Raw genomic sequence first — 15,620 nt, forward strand, 5'->3', positions numbered from 1 at the left:
TCGGCTCAGGTCATGATCTCACAGTTCACAAATTCAAGCCCCAGGACGGGCTCTGTGCTGACGGCTCGGAGCCTGGAGCCTGCTTCCGATTCTGTGTCTTCGTCTCTGTCTGCCCCTCATCTGCTCATGCTCTGTCTGTCTCTTTCTCTCTCTCTCAAAAATAAATAAACAAAACCATTTGCCTCCTAAGCCAACCCAGTGAAGGAAAAGGCAAATGCCTGCTCCTCCTGGCATCACGTCACCAGGTGGCGGCTTTATTCACACACATAATTGGGATGCACAAATATCCAGAGGGGACCACACCTTTTCTCATCTCCAAGGACTTCAGAACAAAGCACAGTGAACTCATTCTTCGAGGGCCAGAAAATCCCTTAAACAAACCAACCAACGCCTCCCTTGTGGTTCGACTGCTTCTTTCGTGATGAACACACATCAGACAAATTCATTAGCAGCTCATTTGTTTCTCCGGTTTATTCAACAAGAGTCAAATTCCAAAGCGTTAAATAAGAAAAAGGAAAGAAAGGAAAGAAAGAAATCCCGTGGGGAAGGCTCATAGTCAGTTGTTGGTGTCAAGATACAAGCCTGGGCCTGTAGACGGGGTGGGGGGGGGGGGAGTCACCTCCCAGAGGACACGGACCAATCCCGGTTGGTGATCGACCGTGACGCTCTCAGAAGTCGGGGCCCTGCACAATGTCGCCAGCAGCTTGCCTGTTGAGCCACAGCGACCCTTAAGTACCCAGTGGTAGTTTTTTTGTTTTTTGTTTTGTTTTCTTTTTAAATGGGGGGGGGGGGGGGGGAGCCCTCACGGTGCCGAGTTTAAAAGACAGAACGGAAGGGTCCCTTGCCCCGGATTCCCATTAAATCACTCTGGGTACATGCAAGCCCCTGGTATTCTGTACAAGCAGGGCTTGGAAGGGTGCGGGGGCCTCATTCACATCCTGAGAAACACGGTGGAGAAACCAGCCCTTGGAAGCATCGCACAGACACACACACAAACAGCCACGGGCAGGGCTGAAGCTGCCGGCGGTGCAGGGCTTAGAAAGAACCACGCCCACAAAGCGCATGGGGGCACGAGGGGGCAGAGACGCCCGTGGGAAAGGCACAAAACACCTCTCTCCCTGCTGTTGGGGACGCGACTGCCGCCCACGCGCCTTTGGAACGCATCGCACGAAACCTAGAGCCGGTCTGTCTTGCAAACAGGAGGCGCTTGGGCTGAAAGAGCGCGCGCATCCTTCCAGCCCGCACGCAAGGTGCCAAGGTCAATTGGAGAGTAAACGTGAGTGCATCAGGGCCCCAGATGTGTAAAGTCCTTGTATGACGGCGTCTGGCGACGGAAGGACATGGGAGCTTTGATTTTTTTCTTTCTTTTTTTCTTTTTCCCCATGCCTGGGGATTATCCCAAACTCTCTGGGTCGGGAGTACTCCGTCCTTGGGGGTGGCAAGAGAAAGGAGCCTGTCCCCCTTCCCCTCCTGGCTGGGGATCTCTGGGGCTTTACAGTTGCAATCAGCATCCAGCCAGCGGGTGGGTAAAGGGGCTTCCAGAAGTTTCCTAGTTGATTTGTGCCCTTCCGCTGGGGCGCATGGAGGCTCTCCCAGGAAACGCGCGGAGTGGCTGCTCCTGGATGCGCACAGCCGCGCGTTTGCGTCCTGCGCCTGCGTTGGTGACGGCACCGGCCGCGCACGCGCATGCGCGCAGGTGCGCACCGTGGGTATTTACAGCGGAGCACGCATCCAGGGTCAGCTTCGTGGTGACGCCCCCCCCCCCCCCGCCGCCGCCCCCGCCGCGGCATCTACACGAAGCCGCTGTCCCTGATGCCAAAGAAGCCGGCGTGCACGGCGTCGCCCAGGGGGAACATGTGCTCATGGTTCAGGCCCCACTCGCCCTCGTCCTCGTCCTCGGGCTCGGCCTCCGCGCCGCTGCGCGCATTCTCGTACAGGAAGACCTGCTCGTCCACGTGCGCGGGGGCCAGGCGGTTCCTCTTGGCGCTGACCACGTTGGCGGACGAGCCGAAGAGCCGCTCCGGGAAGACGCGGGTAGCCGCCACGCACCAATATTTCTGCAGCACCTTGGGCAGCACGGGGAACAGGGCCAGGCGGTCGGACCACCACTTGAGCGGGTCCTCGTTGAGACCCAGCACCTTCTGCGACTTGAAGTTGCTCAGCTCCTCGACCACCTGCGCGTGCCACTCCTCCTGGTCCTCCGCGCCCCCCGTCTGGCAGAAGATCTCGGCCAGCATGCTGTTGATGACGCTGCTGGGCGGCGGCGTGGACGCCAGCACCAGCTTCTTGACCGGGGGCTCCTCGGGCAGCGTGAACATCTTGTCCTCCGCCGGCCGGTAGCCGCCCTCCTTGCCCTTGTCCAGAAGCCCCTTGGCCTCCTCCACCACCCTGTTCTCCACCTGCTGCCTCTCGAAGGCGGACAGGAAGGGCAGACGCTTGTAGCGGGGGTCCAGGAAGGTGGCCACGTTGAGGAACATGTCGATCTCCGGCGTCTCCTGGTAGGTCTTGGACAGCTCCTTGGCGATCACCTCCTTGGCCATGCTCACCTCCTTGCAGTCGGTCTCCTTGATGTTGAGGGTGGTGTTCAGCAGCATGTGCAGCAGGGGCTTCACCATGCTGATGATGGGGTACTTGGAGGCGGACAGCATCTCGGCCACCTGCTTGAAGGGCTGCAGCAGGTCCACCAGGCCCTCGACGGTGGCCCACTCGGCCGCCTCCAGCATCAGGTGGTGGTTGTTGCTGTCCTCCACCAGCACGCCGGCGATGACGAACTGCTGCTCCCTCAGGCGCTGGAGCATGGCCAGCGTGCTGCCCCACCAGGACACGCGGTTGCTGACCAGCATGCAGGGAGCCACGTTCTGCTGCTTCTGCTTCTCGTAGAGCATGTACGTGGCCACCGCGGACTGCTGGAAGTACTCCACCAGCTTGCAGCAGCGGCCGAGCAGCCCGGCCAGCTTGGGCAGCTGCAGGGCACGCTGGATGCCCGCGTTGAACGTGTGGCCCAGGCAGGGCATCTGGACCGAGATGTCCAGCAGGGAGCACGCCTTGGCGATGTCCTTGCCGCCGTCCGTGGTGGCCCCGAACACCTTGCTGCTGATGCCCCACTCGATGAAGGCCTCGTACAGGACCCGGGTGATGCACTCGGCCGCGTTGTCCTCGGGGACCTCGAACGTCTTCAGGCAGCGGGAGCCCACGGACAGGCAGCCGGGGGCCCCGCCGCCCAGGAAGTGGGCGGCCAGCGTCACGTACGCCCGGTTCTGGTTCTCACTCCTCCACATGTCAGTGGAGATGCCACACCAGGAGGTGTCGCCCAGCTCCTTGAGGACGGCCTCGCGCACGACGCCGTACTTCTCGGGGATGGCCTTGCTGCACACGAACTTCCTGCTGGGCAGCTCGTACCTGGGGTCGGCCGTCTTCAGCAGCACCTTGAAGGTGGGCTCGTCCACGATGGAGGCGGGGTACAGGCCCTCGCAGATGAGGCCGAGCACAGCGGCCGTGAGCTCCTGCTGCCGCTTGCTCTCGTGGCCGTGGCCGGCCTTGGCGGCCAGCGTGTCCTGCGGGGCCAGCTGGGAGGCCTCGGGCTTCAGCTTGGAGAAGGCGGTGGCGAAGGCCTCGCGCATCTGCTCCGTGTTGCTCTTGACGAACTCGCAGAACTCGTCGGGGTGGTTCTTCTCCAGGTGGTAGGACAGGTTGGAGGTGTTCCCGGAGTAGGCAATCTGAGCCATGCAGATGCGACAGTATATCTTTTTCCACTGCAGGATGCATCCCTCGGCGTTCGTGTCAAAGCCAAAGTACTTCCACACTTTGCTTTTGGCGCGCGGGTGGGCCACCAACTTGAGGTCCGTCTGGGACGGGTCCAGGCCCTTCGCCTCCATGGCTTCTGTGCCGCGGCCCGCCTGGGGGGCCTCCACTCATTCCTGCGCACCTGCTGGGAGCCGGGAAGACAAACACAGCGTGAGAAGGGACCCAGGCACGGGCGAAGAGGGAGCGAGCACGCGGTCTGCAGGCCGCGGGGCACGGGGACCCGACCAGGGCGTGCGTGGCTTTGGCAAAGCGGAGGGGGCTCGCTCGCGCAGCTGGGCTGAGTGCTCTCTTCCCGCAGCTCAGTCCCACGTGCAGGGACGCCTCCGCGCGTCTGAGAACATGCACGTCTGTGGGTTTCTCTGTCCTCATAGCTCCTTCCTCACGTTGGCTGTTTATGGTTTCCTGTGCTACCGCATCCGCCAACCGGGCACCTGCCGGGAGGGGTCACTCTCGGGGACACTGCTCGCTGCGTGCGGAAGCCCACGTCCCCAAGGACCCCGGAGGACCCACCACCACCGCCTGCTCAAGCCTCGTTTTGGGAGCGAGGACGAGAGGCGCACGGCGTCCAGGAAACAAACACAGGATTTCACTTTCGACAGGAGAGCCTTTACGTTGCCTAACAGGCATAGCAATTTTTTTTTTTTGGTTTTTTTGTCCTCCAAATTTCACAGTTTAAAGCGACGCCTTTGGGAACATGGCACACTCCCTTTTGAGCTCGGGCACGTCCGTGATCGGGAACGTCGTGGGGGCAGGAACGGACATCGTGATTCCGGGAGCTTCTCAAAATGCCCCCCTGTGCGCAGAAATATGCATTTGCTGTGCCCGGGTCCAGCAACGCCAGGCTCTCGGGGGGGGGAGGTTTTCATGACCTAGGAGGCAGGCCCCAGGGCGCCCGCCGTCCCTGAAGCCCCAGAAGTCTGGCCTCTTGGAGCCGCCAGTCAGGGCACAGATGCCCAAAAGGGCAGCTGGGTTCTGTCGAAAGGTCTCTGTTAGGTCTGCAATGTTTTAACCCACCATAAAGTGCTCAGGGCGTCACAAGGCAAACTACACCAATCAGGCATTTTCTGAGTATTGGAGACGTGGTCAGAACAAAATCTCAGGGTGCACAGGAAACCGAAGACCAGACCTCCCACCGAAATGCGGGTACTCCCAGAACCTGGAAATGGAACCACATTTGAAATAGGACCCCGCTATGATTAGGTGAAGGATGTCAAGAAGAGGTCATGGGAGAGACACAGCCTCAAGTCCAGGGACGCCAGGAGCCCCCAGAAGTGGAAAAGGCAGGAAGGACCCTCCCCTAGAGCCTCTGGAGGGAGTGGGCTCAGACTGGCCTGCATCTCAGTGGTCCTGCCCCCCCTGGATCTCAGTGGCCCTGCCCTGCCTGGATCTCAGTGACCCTGCCCTGCCTGGATCTCAGTGACCCTGCCCTGCCTGGATCTCAGTGGTCCTGCCCCTCCTGGATCTCAGTGGCCCTGCCCCTCCTGGATCTCAGCGGCCCTGTCCTGCCTGGATCTCAGTGGCCCTGCCTGGATCTCAGTGGCCCTGCCCCTCCTGGATCTCAGCGGCCCTGCCCCTGCCTGGATCTCAGGGGTCCTGCCCTCCCTGGATCCCACCAGCCCTGCCCTGCCTGGTTCTCAGTGGTCCCGCCCCACCTGGATCTCAGAATCTGATCTCCAGAGCTGGGAAAGGATGGATTTCTGACATTGTAAGCCAGCGGCACTTAGGTAAGGCTGACCCAGGACAGTCCTAGGACAAAGGTGAAACTTTAAAAGATACTGAGTGTCAACACCATGCCACGAAGGCCCCCGCGTCCTCACAGGCAGGCACGCCCCTCCACGCTGGCCTGCCTGAGGATTTTCAGGAAGACGTCACAATACCCCGGACGGGGCATTATGGTCCCCGGGCGGCATAGAGGGCACCACAGCTGTGACCCGCTCCAGGTAAGGAGCCAAGATACGGGGCGCGGAGTCTCCAGGTCAGGTGGACAGTCAAGGATCCGCGAACAGTGCGGCACCCTGGTTCCGGAAGGGGAACGTCGGACCCAAGGAACACCATGTGGGTGTCCCAGGTGTCCAGTCTTCCTGCCGCGTCATCTTCGTTAGAACACGTGTCTTTAATTTAGCGGAATGAGGTCAGGAGACCCCGACCGAGGGTTGCACACAATCCCGGCGGCATCCCAAGCAGGGCCTGTGGGCGGGCGGGTCTTCTAGTTGGTTTCTTCCCCTTGGTGCACACAGCTAGGTCAGAAACTCAGCCTCCCTCCCCCTCCCCGCCCCCCGCGGCCCAGGACAGCAGGTGACAGCTTCCCGTGAGCCCCTGGAAGGCCACCGGGCAGGGCTGCCTTCCGCGGTCTATGACATCCATGCCGACACGGCCACCTGTAAAGGTTTCTTCAAGTCCGCCTTTCACAGCTCATACTGGCGGGACCTCTGGGGGACCTCATACTCCAAGGACCTCTGGGGGACCGTCCCCAAGAACCCCCCCCCCCCGGGGGACCGCAAGCTCTTGCCTTTTTCAGAGAGTGGTCAGTATCCTTCCCAAACAGCACATCCCGAGGGGTAGGGGAGAGCAGTGGACACAGAGCCTGCCACCTTCCAGAAGTCCCGGCACTCAAGAGACCAGCGAATGGCCAACACCGAACACAGGGCCGCGACAGTCGCTAGCCTACTTTGCCTCCTGGAGAAATGTCCTTATTTTTTTTCAACTGAAAAAACTGTGTCACTGCTAATAACAGATCATTGGCTTCTGTGATTTTATGTATGCATTTTTTAACGTTTATTTACTTTTGAGAGAGAGACAGAAAGACAGAGCATGGGTGGTGGAGGGACAGAGAGAGAGGGAGACACAGAATCCGGCCCAACGCAGGGCTCAAACCCACAGACCGTGAGATCATGCCCTGAGCTGAAATCAGACGCTCAACCGACTGAACCACACAGACGCCCCCCAAACAGAATTTTTAAGAATTTTCTGCAATATCAGAACAGCGCCCTGAAACACATCAAGTCGATTTTCTCTCCTTTTCAAAACTCACTGATGCATCGAGACGTGTTAATTTGCAACAGACAAACCCTCCGTTGATGGTGCCAATGTGAGCAGGTGTCCCCAGACAACACGGCAATTTCCGGAAGGTTTGAGGCCAGTGCTTGGGCGTTGGGATGACATTGGGATATTAAATGCGGTAAAATAATAATAATAATAATAATAATAATAATAATCGTGTATTTTTAAGATATGACGGATAGATACACCTCAGCATGTGATGGGCCGTCTGGCCAGGGTTGACCACACAAAAAATCTGGAAATGAGACTATCTCATGGGAACTCGGTTTGTTGGTACGCCTTCTCTAAAAAGACATGACCAACATTCATTCCTGAGTCTGTAACGATCTTGTTTGTGGATCAATTTTAAGAAATTGAGAAATGTTAGCAGGCAGGACCGCTCACCTCTTAGCTCTTTATTTCTTACCCGCATACAGTCTGAATGACATCAGACATCATGCCTGCCACGTGTAACCCCTTTTATAAAACGTGCAAGAGACAAGTGCCTGGCTGGCTCCATCGCTTAAGCGTCCGACTTCGGCTCAGGGCATGATCTCACGGTGCGTGGGCTCGAGCCCCGCGGTGGGCTCTGTGCTGACAGCTTGGAGCCTGCTTCCGATTCTATAATTCTCTCTCTCTCTCTCTCTCTCTCTCTCTCTCTCTCTCTCTCTCTGCCATTCCCCTGCTCATGCTCTTTCTGTCTGTCCCCAAAAATAACAAATAAATAAATAAGCATTAAAAAATAAAACAAATAAACAAAAGGTACAAGAGCCACCTCCTGGTCTGAGTTCACACAAAAACACTCAGCTTTTTACTGTTTAGCTCGAGGCCCCCAGGACAAAGTTCACTGGCTCTCCTTCAAAGGTGCGGTCTGGGGAGGAGAAGATCACAAAAGGTTTAAAAGGCACAGCAAGGCGTGGGCAACAGGCAACCAGCAGACCTCAGAGGAGACCCCCTCTTCCCACAGTATCTAACATTGTCTCTAACGCACAGACAGGCGGGGGGGTTCACGTGGGGCCACCAGGAAAAAGTTCATCTTTATATGTAACGATCCAGTTCTGGGGCACAGATAAGGACTCCTCTGGCGGACATGTGACTTCAGGACTGGCTTGTATTTTCACCGTTTTTTTTTTTTTTTTTTTTGGTTTGTTTGTTTTTTTTTTAATCAACAAGTGGAAAGACCAGACCAAGCCGTCAGCTCCAACACACAGAAACAAGTTCTTGAAACACGCAAGTTCAAATCCCTTTGCCAGATTGAACCTGTCTTTTCTGGGAACCCCGTGGATGGGCTCCTACACAGGCAACAGAGCCTTAGATAGGGGCCCGTCTAAAAGCGAAATCACATGGAAACACAGAAGCCACCACATCCTACAACTTGGGGCGGCTTGCCCGTAGCTCGTCACTGTGCCCAAGCTGATTTAAAAGACACCAGTTGACTTCCCAGTACTGGCTGGCTCGTCACCCCCCACCTCCGCTGCCTTGGCTTCTACTGCCTATAAATGTGTTAGAAAATACCAAACTCCAGTGTATCAGACGACGTAAAACTCAGGTAAAAATCAAAGATTCACTTCCCTGAGTGTAGGTTGGGGAGGGTGGGGCTCCCTGAAAACAATCTCTTCTTCCTACTCACAGCTGAGACTCTCAGGGTCTGACCCAGAGCCCCCCCCCCTCCCCTCCCCTCCGTTAGCGGCTAGAGGGCGGAACTGAAAAGTACAGTTGGATCTTGAACAACGTGGGGGTGAGCGGGGGCCAAGTGCCCCCAGCCTGGAAAACCGGCTCGGAACTTGCGGCTTCGCACACAGTTCGTGAGTGTGGACCCGGCGCCTCACGGGTCCCAGGCACGGCGCGCTGGCCCCTACTTTGTGTATCAAGTAGAAGACGCTGTGTTCTTCCAATGAAGGAAGTTACAGAAAAGGAAAGGTGATTAAGAAAATGGGAAGGGAGAGAAAACGCACTCGGAGTGGTGTGGTGTCATTGTGCAAAACAAAAACAAACACAAACACAAACGCAAAACCCCAGAAAACTCGCATGTGGGTGAAACTGCACGCTTGAGGCCGGAATCGTTCAAGGCTCAGCTGTATTTTGGCGACAACACACGCTCTGCTCTCCGTGTGGCGCGTCTCGGGGTGTGGGGCGGGGGGTGGGGGTCCTGCGGGGTGCTCCAGGGACTGGCACAGCTCCCTGGGACCCCCGGCGCAGGCGGCAGCAGAGCCGGGGGTACGGACTGCAAGGTAGCGCACTAGCCCAGCTCCCGGCGAGTGCCGTGTTTGGGAAAGGACTCCTCTGTGGCCTAAAAATAACCCGCGGCCCGTGCGGACCCGCCGGAGGGGGGGCCCCGGGTCCCCGTGAGGCCGCGCGCGCACCGGGGCCTCCCGGCGACGGGGTCCGCGGCCACGCGGCCGGTCCCCAGCGCTGCCCGGCGCGCCGGCGGGTCCCGACCCGGAGCTCCGGGCGCAGCGGGGCGCTGTTCCGGGCGCGGGCACCGAGCGGGCCCCAGCCAGGCCTTCCGGGAAGAGGCCGCCGCCGCCGCCGCCGCCGCCGCGCCCGGGGCTGGGGGAGGGGAAGGGGGCACCTCCGGGGCGGCCCCGCGCGCCCCGTCCCCGCGGGGACCCCCGGCGGCGCGCACGGCAGCCCCAGGGCCGGGGAGCGGGGGAGGGGGGGGTGCTTCCGGGAGACCCCGGCCCCGGCCCGGCGGCAGCGAGGAGCCCCGGGGCCCTCTCGCCCCCCGCCCCGCCCCGGCCTGCCGCGCCGCGCGCCTCCCCCCTGCAGCCGGCCCGCCCGCGCCTCCCCACCCCGACCCCCCCCCCCCCAGGCCCCGCCGAGCGACGAGCGCGCCGCCCCCTCCCCCCCAGCCCCGCTGACCTGGCTCCGCGAAGCCCCCGAGGCAGCGCCGCAGCAGCTGCGCCAACACCACCGCCGCGCCCGCCGCGTAGACCCGCAGGGCCGCCCGCGCCGCAGACAAAGGCGACATGGCTGCCCGGCCGCCGCTTCCGCGCCGCCCGCCGCCGCCGCCCGCCCCCGGGACCCGGCGCGACACCGGCCGGCGGAAACGCGCCCGCGCGGCCCGCCCTCCGCGCCCGCCCCGGCCCGGGAGCCGGGACCCCGCCCCGACCTCCCCCCCCCCCCCCCCGCCCACGACCTCCCCCGCCCGGGGCCCCCGCCCGACCCCCCTCCCTGACCCGACGCGACCCCCGAACCCCGCCAGGGACCCCGCCCCAACCCCCCCGACCCCCTCCCGGGGCCCGCACCCGACCCCGGGCCCCCGCCGTGACCCCGACCCGACCCCCCACCCCTGACCCCCGACCCCCGCCCCCCGCCCGGGGCCTCCGCCCCGACACCCCTCCCTGACCCCGACGCGACCCCCGAAACCCGCCAGGGACCCCGCCCCAACCCCCCCCCCCCGACCCCCTCCCGAGGCCCCAACCCGACCCCGGGCCCCGCCCTGACCCCGACCCAACCCCCGAACCCCGCCAGGGACCCCGCCCAACCCCCGACCCCCGCCAGGCACCCCCGCCGTGACCCCGACCCGACTCCCAACCCCCGCCCTGACCCGGACCTGACCCCCGCCCCCCGCCTGGGGTCCCCGCCCTGACCCCGGGCCCCCTCCCTGACCCCGACCCAACCCCCGATTCCGGACCCCCGCCCCGGGACCCCGCCCCCCATCCCCCGCCCGGGGCCCCCGCCCTCACCCCGACGCGACCCACGAACCCCAAACCCCGCCGGGGGCCCCCGCCAGAGGCCCAGACCCCGGGTAACCGCCCTGACCCCGGACCCCCACCCGCGGACCCTGCCGGACCCTGGACCCCCGTCCCAACACCCCCCACCCCCACCCCGCCCCGGGGACCCTGCCATGACCCCGGAACCCCGCCTGGGGACCTGCCCACACCCCGGACCCCCGCCTGGGAACCCCTCCCTGACCCGAACCCAACCCTGGACCCCGGCCCGAGAGCCCTGCCTGACCATGGACCCCTGCCCGGAACCAGATCGGGACCCTGGACCCCTGCCCGGACTCTTGCCCCCCTTCCGAGACTCCTCCCTCACCGGCCCACACCCTGGATCCCCGCCTGGTGCCTCCCCGACTCCGCCTCCGGACCCCCTCCCCAAACACCCTGCCTGACCCTGCCTGGACCCTGGACCCCTTCCCCGGAAACTCCACCGCTACCCCGACCCCTCCCTTCATCCTGCGACCCCGACCAGATCCCGGACCCCAGCCGGGGACCCCTTCCTGGCCTTGCCGGACTCTGCCCAGGGACCCTGTGTCTGTCACTTGGTAGGGACCCAGCCCGGATGCTAGACCAGAGATCCCCATCCGGACCCCCAACCCCTACCCAGTGACTGCCTCGCAGGCCCAAGACCCCCGACCCGAACCCCACCCAGATGCCAGAACCCCACGAGGGGACCGCACCCATGGACCTCTCCCCTCTCCCGGTCCATGGGTCCCCATACACCATACCCTGGCCCAGGAACCCCCGGTGGAGCCTTGCACAGGGCCCCCGCCTGAACCCCAGATCCGGGACTAGGACCCCTGCCCGGGACTTCCTTCCAGATCCCTCCTGGACCCGGGTCACCCACCTAGGGACCCTGCCCAGAGGTAGGATTAGAGACCCCACCCAGACAGCACCACCCACCCTACCCCAGCCCGGGGGCCCCTGCCCAGACCAGAGACCTCTCCCAGAACCTGGAAGTCCTGCCCAGGGACCCCTTCCAGACCCCGGGACCCTGCCCCCACCCAACACTCCTCCACAGTGCAAAACCCTACATGGACATGCACATGAATGAATCCCTGCCCAGACCTCACACTCCCCCATCCAGACCCCCACTCAAATCAGGGACCCTCACCCAGACCCCTACCAGACCACAAAAGTCCTATGAGGACCCCCGCAGGCCCCCACCGACTCCCGCAGGGACTCCCAGCAGACCCCACTGGAATCACACATCCCCACACATTGTGGCTGGGGACTCCCTATGCTGCTTCTGGTCACAGTCCTGCCTGGACCCACCTGAGCCCCCCCCCCCCCCCAGACCCGTGTTGGGATCACTGGAGTTTCACTGAGATTCCCCCACAGACCCCTACCCAGAACCCCCCCCACCACGATGGACACCTAAACCCGGCTACCCCACAAGGACCTCAATACCGCCAGAACCCAAGACCCCCACTCATATTGCCCTCAATGCCAACAGCCACCTGAATGCAGATTAGAATCTCTTACACACACACACACACACACACACACACACACACACACACACTAGGAGAGACCACCGGGTCCCACACCTGTCCATAACCCTCCAGATCCCAGACCCCCACCAGGACCCGGGATCTCCCAGGACTCCCTCCCCTAGGAGGTGGATCCCCCCCCCCAGGCCTGACTGCAGGGGGCACCCTTTCACTCCGGCCACCTGGACTGGCTTTCCATGCGATTCTAAGATGCCAGGGACACACAGCAACTTCCTGCAACCCCCAGCCGGGTTCGGAAGGTTTCTTCTGGCCTTTGCAACCTTCTGTGCTGCAGATCAGGAAACTGAGGCCCAGAAGCCTTCCCGGGATGCCCTGCGGGACCAGAGTATATGGGCCTGCCCTGCTCGGCCAGGTACACCCAGCATAGACCATCGGGGAGAGTCACCGTACCTGTCACCTGTGCCCTGTTCCCCACAGCAGCCCCTGCCGTGTGGGGTGGGCAGTTTGTGGCTCACAGCGTGAAAACGACGAGGGTGTGGAACCCGGGGTTCACCAGTGAGCAGCGGGATTTCTCAGCGTTTGTGCAAAAGCAGCCAGGACAGGCATGTGGTCCCCTCCTCTCCTCTTGTCCAGTCTCCCCTAAGTGCCGTATCGTGAGGTTTCCGCAGCCCCAGATGCGTCCTGCAGTGCTTTTAGGGGACCACCCCCCCCCCAGTCACCTTCCTGATCTGGAAGACACAGAAGCTTCTTCAATCTGGTTTTTACCACACTTGCAATAAATCACCCCAAATGCAACTGCTCGAAACGAGACACTGGTTCCACTCAAGGTCTCCTGGGGTCCAAACTGGGGCGTCCACCCACTGGGTCCCTGCGGGCATCCCCCGGACAAGGATGAGCACGAGCTCTCGGGGGCCGTCGGCAGGGGGCAACCCTGGGCTCCTGGAGGCCCCTCTCTGGTCCCGGCGGGTGTCCCCCAGACCCCTCTTCTTGCAATGCGTGCCCCTTGCCCTCTGCCGTATCTCTGTGCCTCCAGCTGGACAAGGTTGTCTGCTTTTGAGGGCTCGTGGGATTAGAACGGTCTGAGCAGGTTAATCTAGGATTACCTGCCTATTTTCAGGTGCATGGCTAAGTGACGTCTGCAGAGTCCCCTGTGCCGGGTGACGATGCACGCTCACGGCTGCCGCAGGGACGCGGGCCCGGCCACTGGCTGGCCTGCTACAGCGTGGTCTAGAGATTCCCGACCGTTTGAGGAGCCGCGGGCCCCACTGCTTGCAGGTGGGTCGATCTGGGCCCGAAGAGGAAGGCACAACCCCAAGGCTGAAACCCTCTGTGGGAAGACGGTGAGGCAGAACGGGGCTCCCGTGTGGTTGTCCTGCGGCCACCCCCTCCCGCACGTGCTGTGTGCGCAGTGCAAGGACCTCATGATAACCCTAAGGGCACCAGACTGTGTTTACAGTTTTCCTTGTTTTAAAGTCGGGGGTGGGGAGGGGGGCGCCTGGGTGGCTCAGTCGGCTAAGCGACTGACTCTCGATTTCGGCTCAGGTCATGCTGTCACGGTCTTTGAGATCGAGTCTGGCCTCAGGCTCCGCACCGGGCGTGGAGACTGCTTGGGATTCTCTCTCTCTCTCCCTTGCTGTCTGCCTCTCCCCTGCTGATGCTCAATCTCTCTCTCTCTTCCAAAATGAATAAGCAAACTTATAAAATAAAGAAATAAAAAATAAAGTGGGGGGGGGCAGAATGCAATAATGGTGGATATAAACGGTGCCTGCAGTCTGCTTGGTAGACACGTGAGTTTGCACGTGAGGACAGTGAGCCTCCAGGCATTTTAGGAACAGGAGCACCACGCGGCCCTGGTCCTGGTGGGAGGGTGTGGTAGTCTTGTTGGAATAATCCCGCAAGCTGGCGGGGACCTCGAGCCTAGTGGTCAGGCGACAAGCAAGGTCTGAGCCTGGCCCCCCGGATCAGAGGGGGTGTGCGGTGAGGGGTGAGCAGAGTGGGGTGGGGAATTAGTATGTTGCTCAAGGGTCTCAACTTCTATATGGAAGCATAGGGTATGGGGCCCGAATATTGGCCCTTACAGCGTCGTGTGGTTGGGAGTGTGGCGGCCAAGGGACCTGGTGGAGGGGAGGGGGCGTTCCGGTGTTTCACTGACCGGCAAGGCCACAAACGCCGAGCCCAGCTGAGCAAGCACACGGATGTTTCCCCTACCCGTCTGGAGAGACTGTTTTATAAATTTTTTTTTTCATCGTTTTTTTATTTATTTTTGGGACAGAGAGAGACAGAGCATGAACGGGGGAGGGGCAGAGAGAGAGGGAGACACAGAATCGGAAACAGGCTCCGAGCCATCAGCCCAGAGCCTGACGCGGGGCTCGAACTCACGGACCGCGAGATCGTGACCTGGCTGAAGTCGGACGCTTAACCGACTGCGCCACCCAGGCGCCCCGGAGAGACTGTTTTAAAGCGTGTGTCCTAGAGGTGAGATCCAGAGTGGCTACAGAAGACACACACACAAAAAATCTGAGGCACCTGTTAAAAATTCAGATTCTGGAAAATGCTCACAGGGCAAGTGAGTCACGACGTGCTGGCAAATCCTGAAAGAAATCGGACAGAAAACTGGGGTGAACTCCAAGGTGTGGTTTTGGGGAAATGTGTTCATCCGTACGGGGGAGTATTTCTCAGCCGGGAAAAGGATCCGAGTGTGGAGGGGTGCTGTCACATGGACGGATCTTGAACACATGATGCTCGGGGTGCCTGGGTGGCTCAGTCGGTTAAGCCTCAGACTCTTGGTATCAGCTCAGGTCATGATCTCGTGGTTCATGACTTCAAGCCCCAAATCGGGCTCTGTACTGACAGCTTGGAGCCTGGATCCTGCTTCGAATTCTGTGTCTCCCTCTCTTTCTGCTCCTCCCCTGCTCACGCTCTGTCTCTCTCTCTCTCTCTCTCTCTCAAAAATAAATAAACATTTGAAAAATTTTTTGAAAAAATTCCAGACAGTGAACATTGCAGAACTTTTGTGTTTTGCTTTCAGAACATTGCAGAACTTTTGTGTTTTGTGTTTTGTGTTTTGGTTTGTGGTTTCTTTGGTTGTTTGGTTTTTCAGTTTTGGTGCAGTTTGTTTGGTTGTTTGGGGGGTTTTTTGTTTGTTCGTTTTGTTTTGTTCTGTTCTGCCTTTCATGGTCCCTAACTGTGCAAACAGGTGCAAGACGCCAGGTGTCTCCATGGGTGCACACAGAATAAGGGGTAAATCTGAAGTGCCCTGGGGGAAAAGCAAGACCAGGTGTTGTTGAGGTCTGTTTCCAAGTCTGCGATCTGATGTTATTCCGTGTCTTTGTGATGAGCAGAAGGAGAAAGCAGGCAGATGCAGCTGAATCAAGTCTGGGCGTAGGTCTTTCTCCAAAGCGGGCTGTACTCCTGAGCCTCGGGGCGGCCTCGGGTGGCCACGGAACCCCTCTGCGAACATCTCCCATGTGCGTTGCTTCCCAGAGCACTTGGAATGGCCCCCAGAGCACTTTACAGTGGCGACCGAGGACTCACCTTATTTTGCAACGTGCGGGATTGTATGCAATCCTGTTTATTTTGAGTGTAGACCCTTGGAGGA

General features: G+C 60.6%; 2 protein-coding genes across 7 annotated transcripts in view; both read right to left on the reverse strand.

The window, feature by feature from the left end:
• DHRSX (dehydrogenase/reductase X-linked) overlaps positions 1-9,837 on the reverse strand; it is a 228,925-nt gene extending 219,088 nt beyond the window's left edge. For 4 of the 5 annotated variants that reach the window (XR_009257163.1, XM_058713716.1, XM_058713713.1 and 1 more), the window contains exon 1: positions 9,706-9,837. Coding sequence is in view for 4 of the 5 variants with exons in the window: in XM_058713716.1 (XP_058569699.1) it covers positions 9,706-9,814 (109 nt within the window). In the remaining variant the exon portion in view is untranslated. The remainder of the gene's footprint in view (positions 1-9,705) is intronic. The other variant, XM_058713714.1, reaches the window with a different exon arrangement.
• Positions 446-12,647, reverse strand: ZBED1 (zinc finger BED-type containing 1). 2 transcript variants are annotated; one of them, XM_058713711.1, is made up of 2 exons: positions 12,473-12,647; positions 446-3,928 (listed from the first exon to the last, which is right to left on the reverse strand). In XM_058713711.1, the coding sequence occupies exon 2, from the start codon at positions 3,873-3,875 to the stop codon at positions 1,791-1,793; it is 2,085 nt and encodes a 694-aa protein (XP_058569694.1). In that variant the 5' UTR covers positions 3,876-3,928; positions 12,473-12,647; the 3' UTR covers positions 446-1,790. The 2 variants fall into 2 exon arrangements, with proteins under 2 accessions (XP_058569694.1, XP_058569693.1); XM_058713710.1 differs by lacking the exon at positions 12,473-12,647 and adding an exon at positions 9,706-9,845.
• Between the last annotated feature and the right edge of the window lie 2,973 nt (positions 12,648-15,620).

This window comes from Neofelis nebulosa, chromosome X (genome assembly GCF_028018385.1).
Source record: "Neofelis nebulosa isolate mNeoNeb1 chromosome X, mNeoNeb1.pri, whole genome shotgun sequence".
NCBI classification, from domain to species: domain Eukaryota; kingdom Metazoa; phylum Chordata; class Mammalia; order Carnivora; family Felidae; genus Neofelis; species Neofelis nebulosa.

Excerpts from the sequence above, each read along its gene's own strand:
- ZBED1 (XM_058713711.1), bottom strand. The coding sequence starts at position 3,875 with ATGGAGGCGAAGGGCCTGGACCCGTCCCAGACGGACCTCAAGTTGGTG.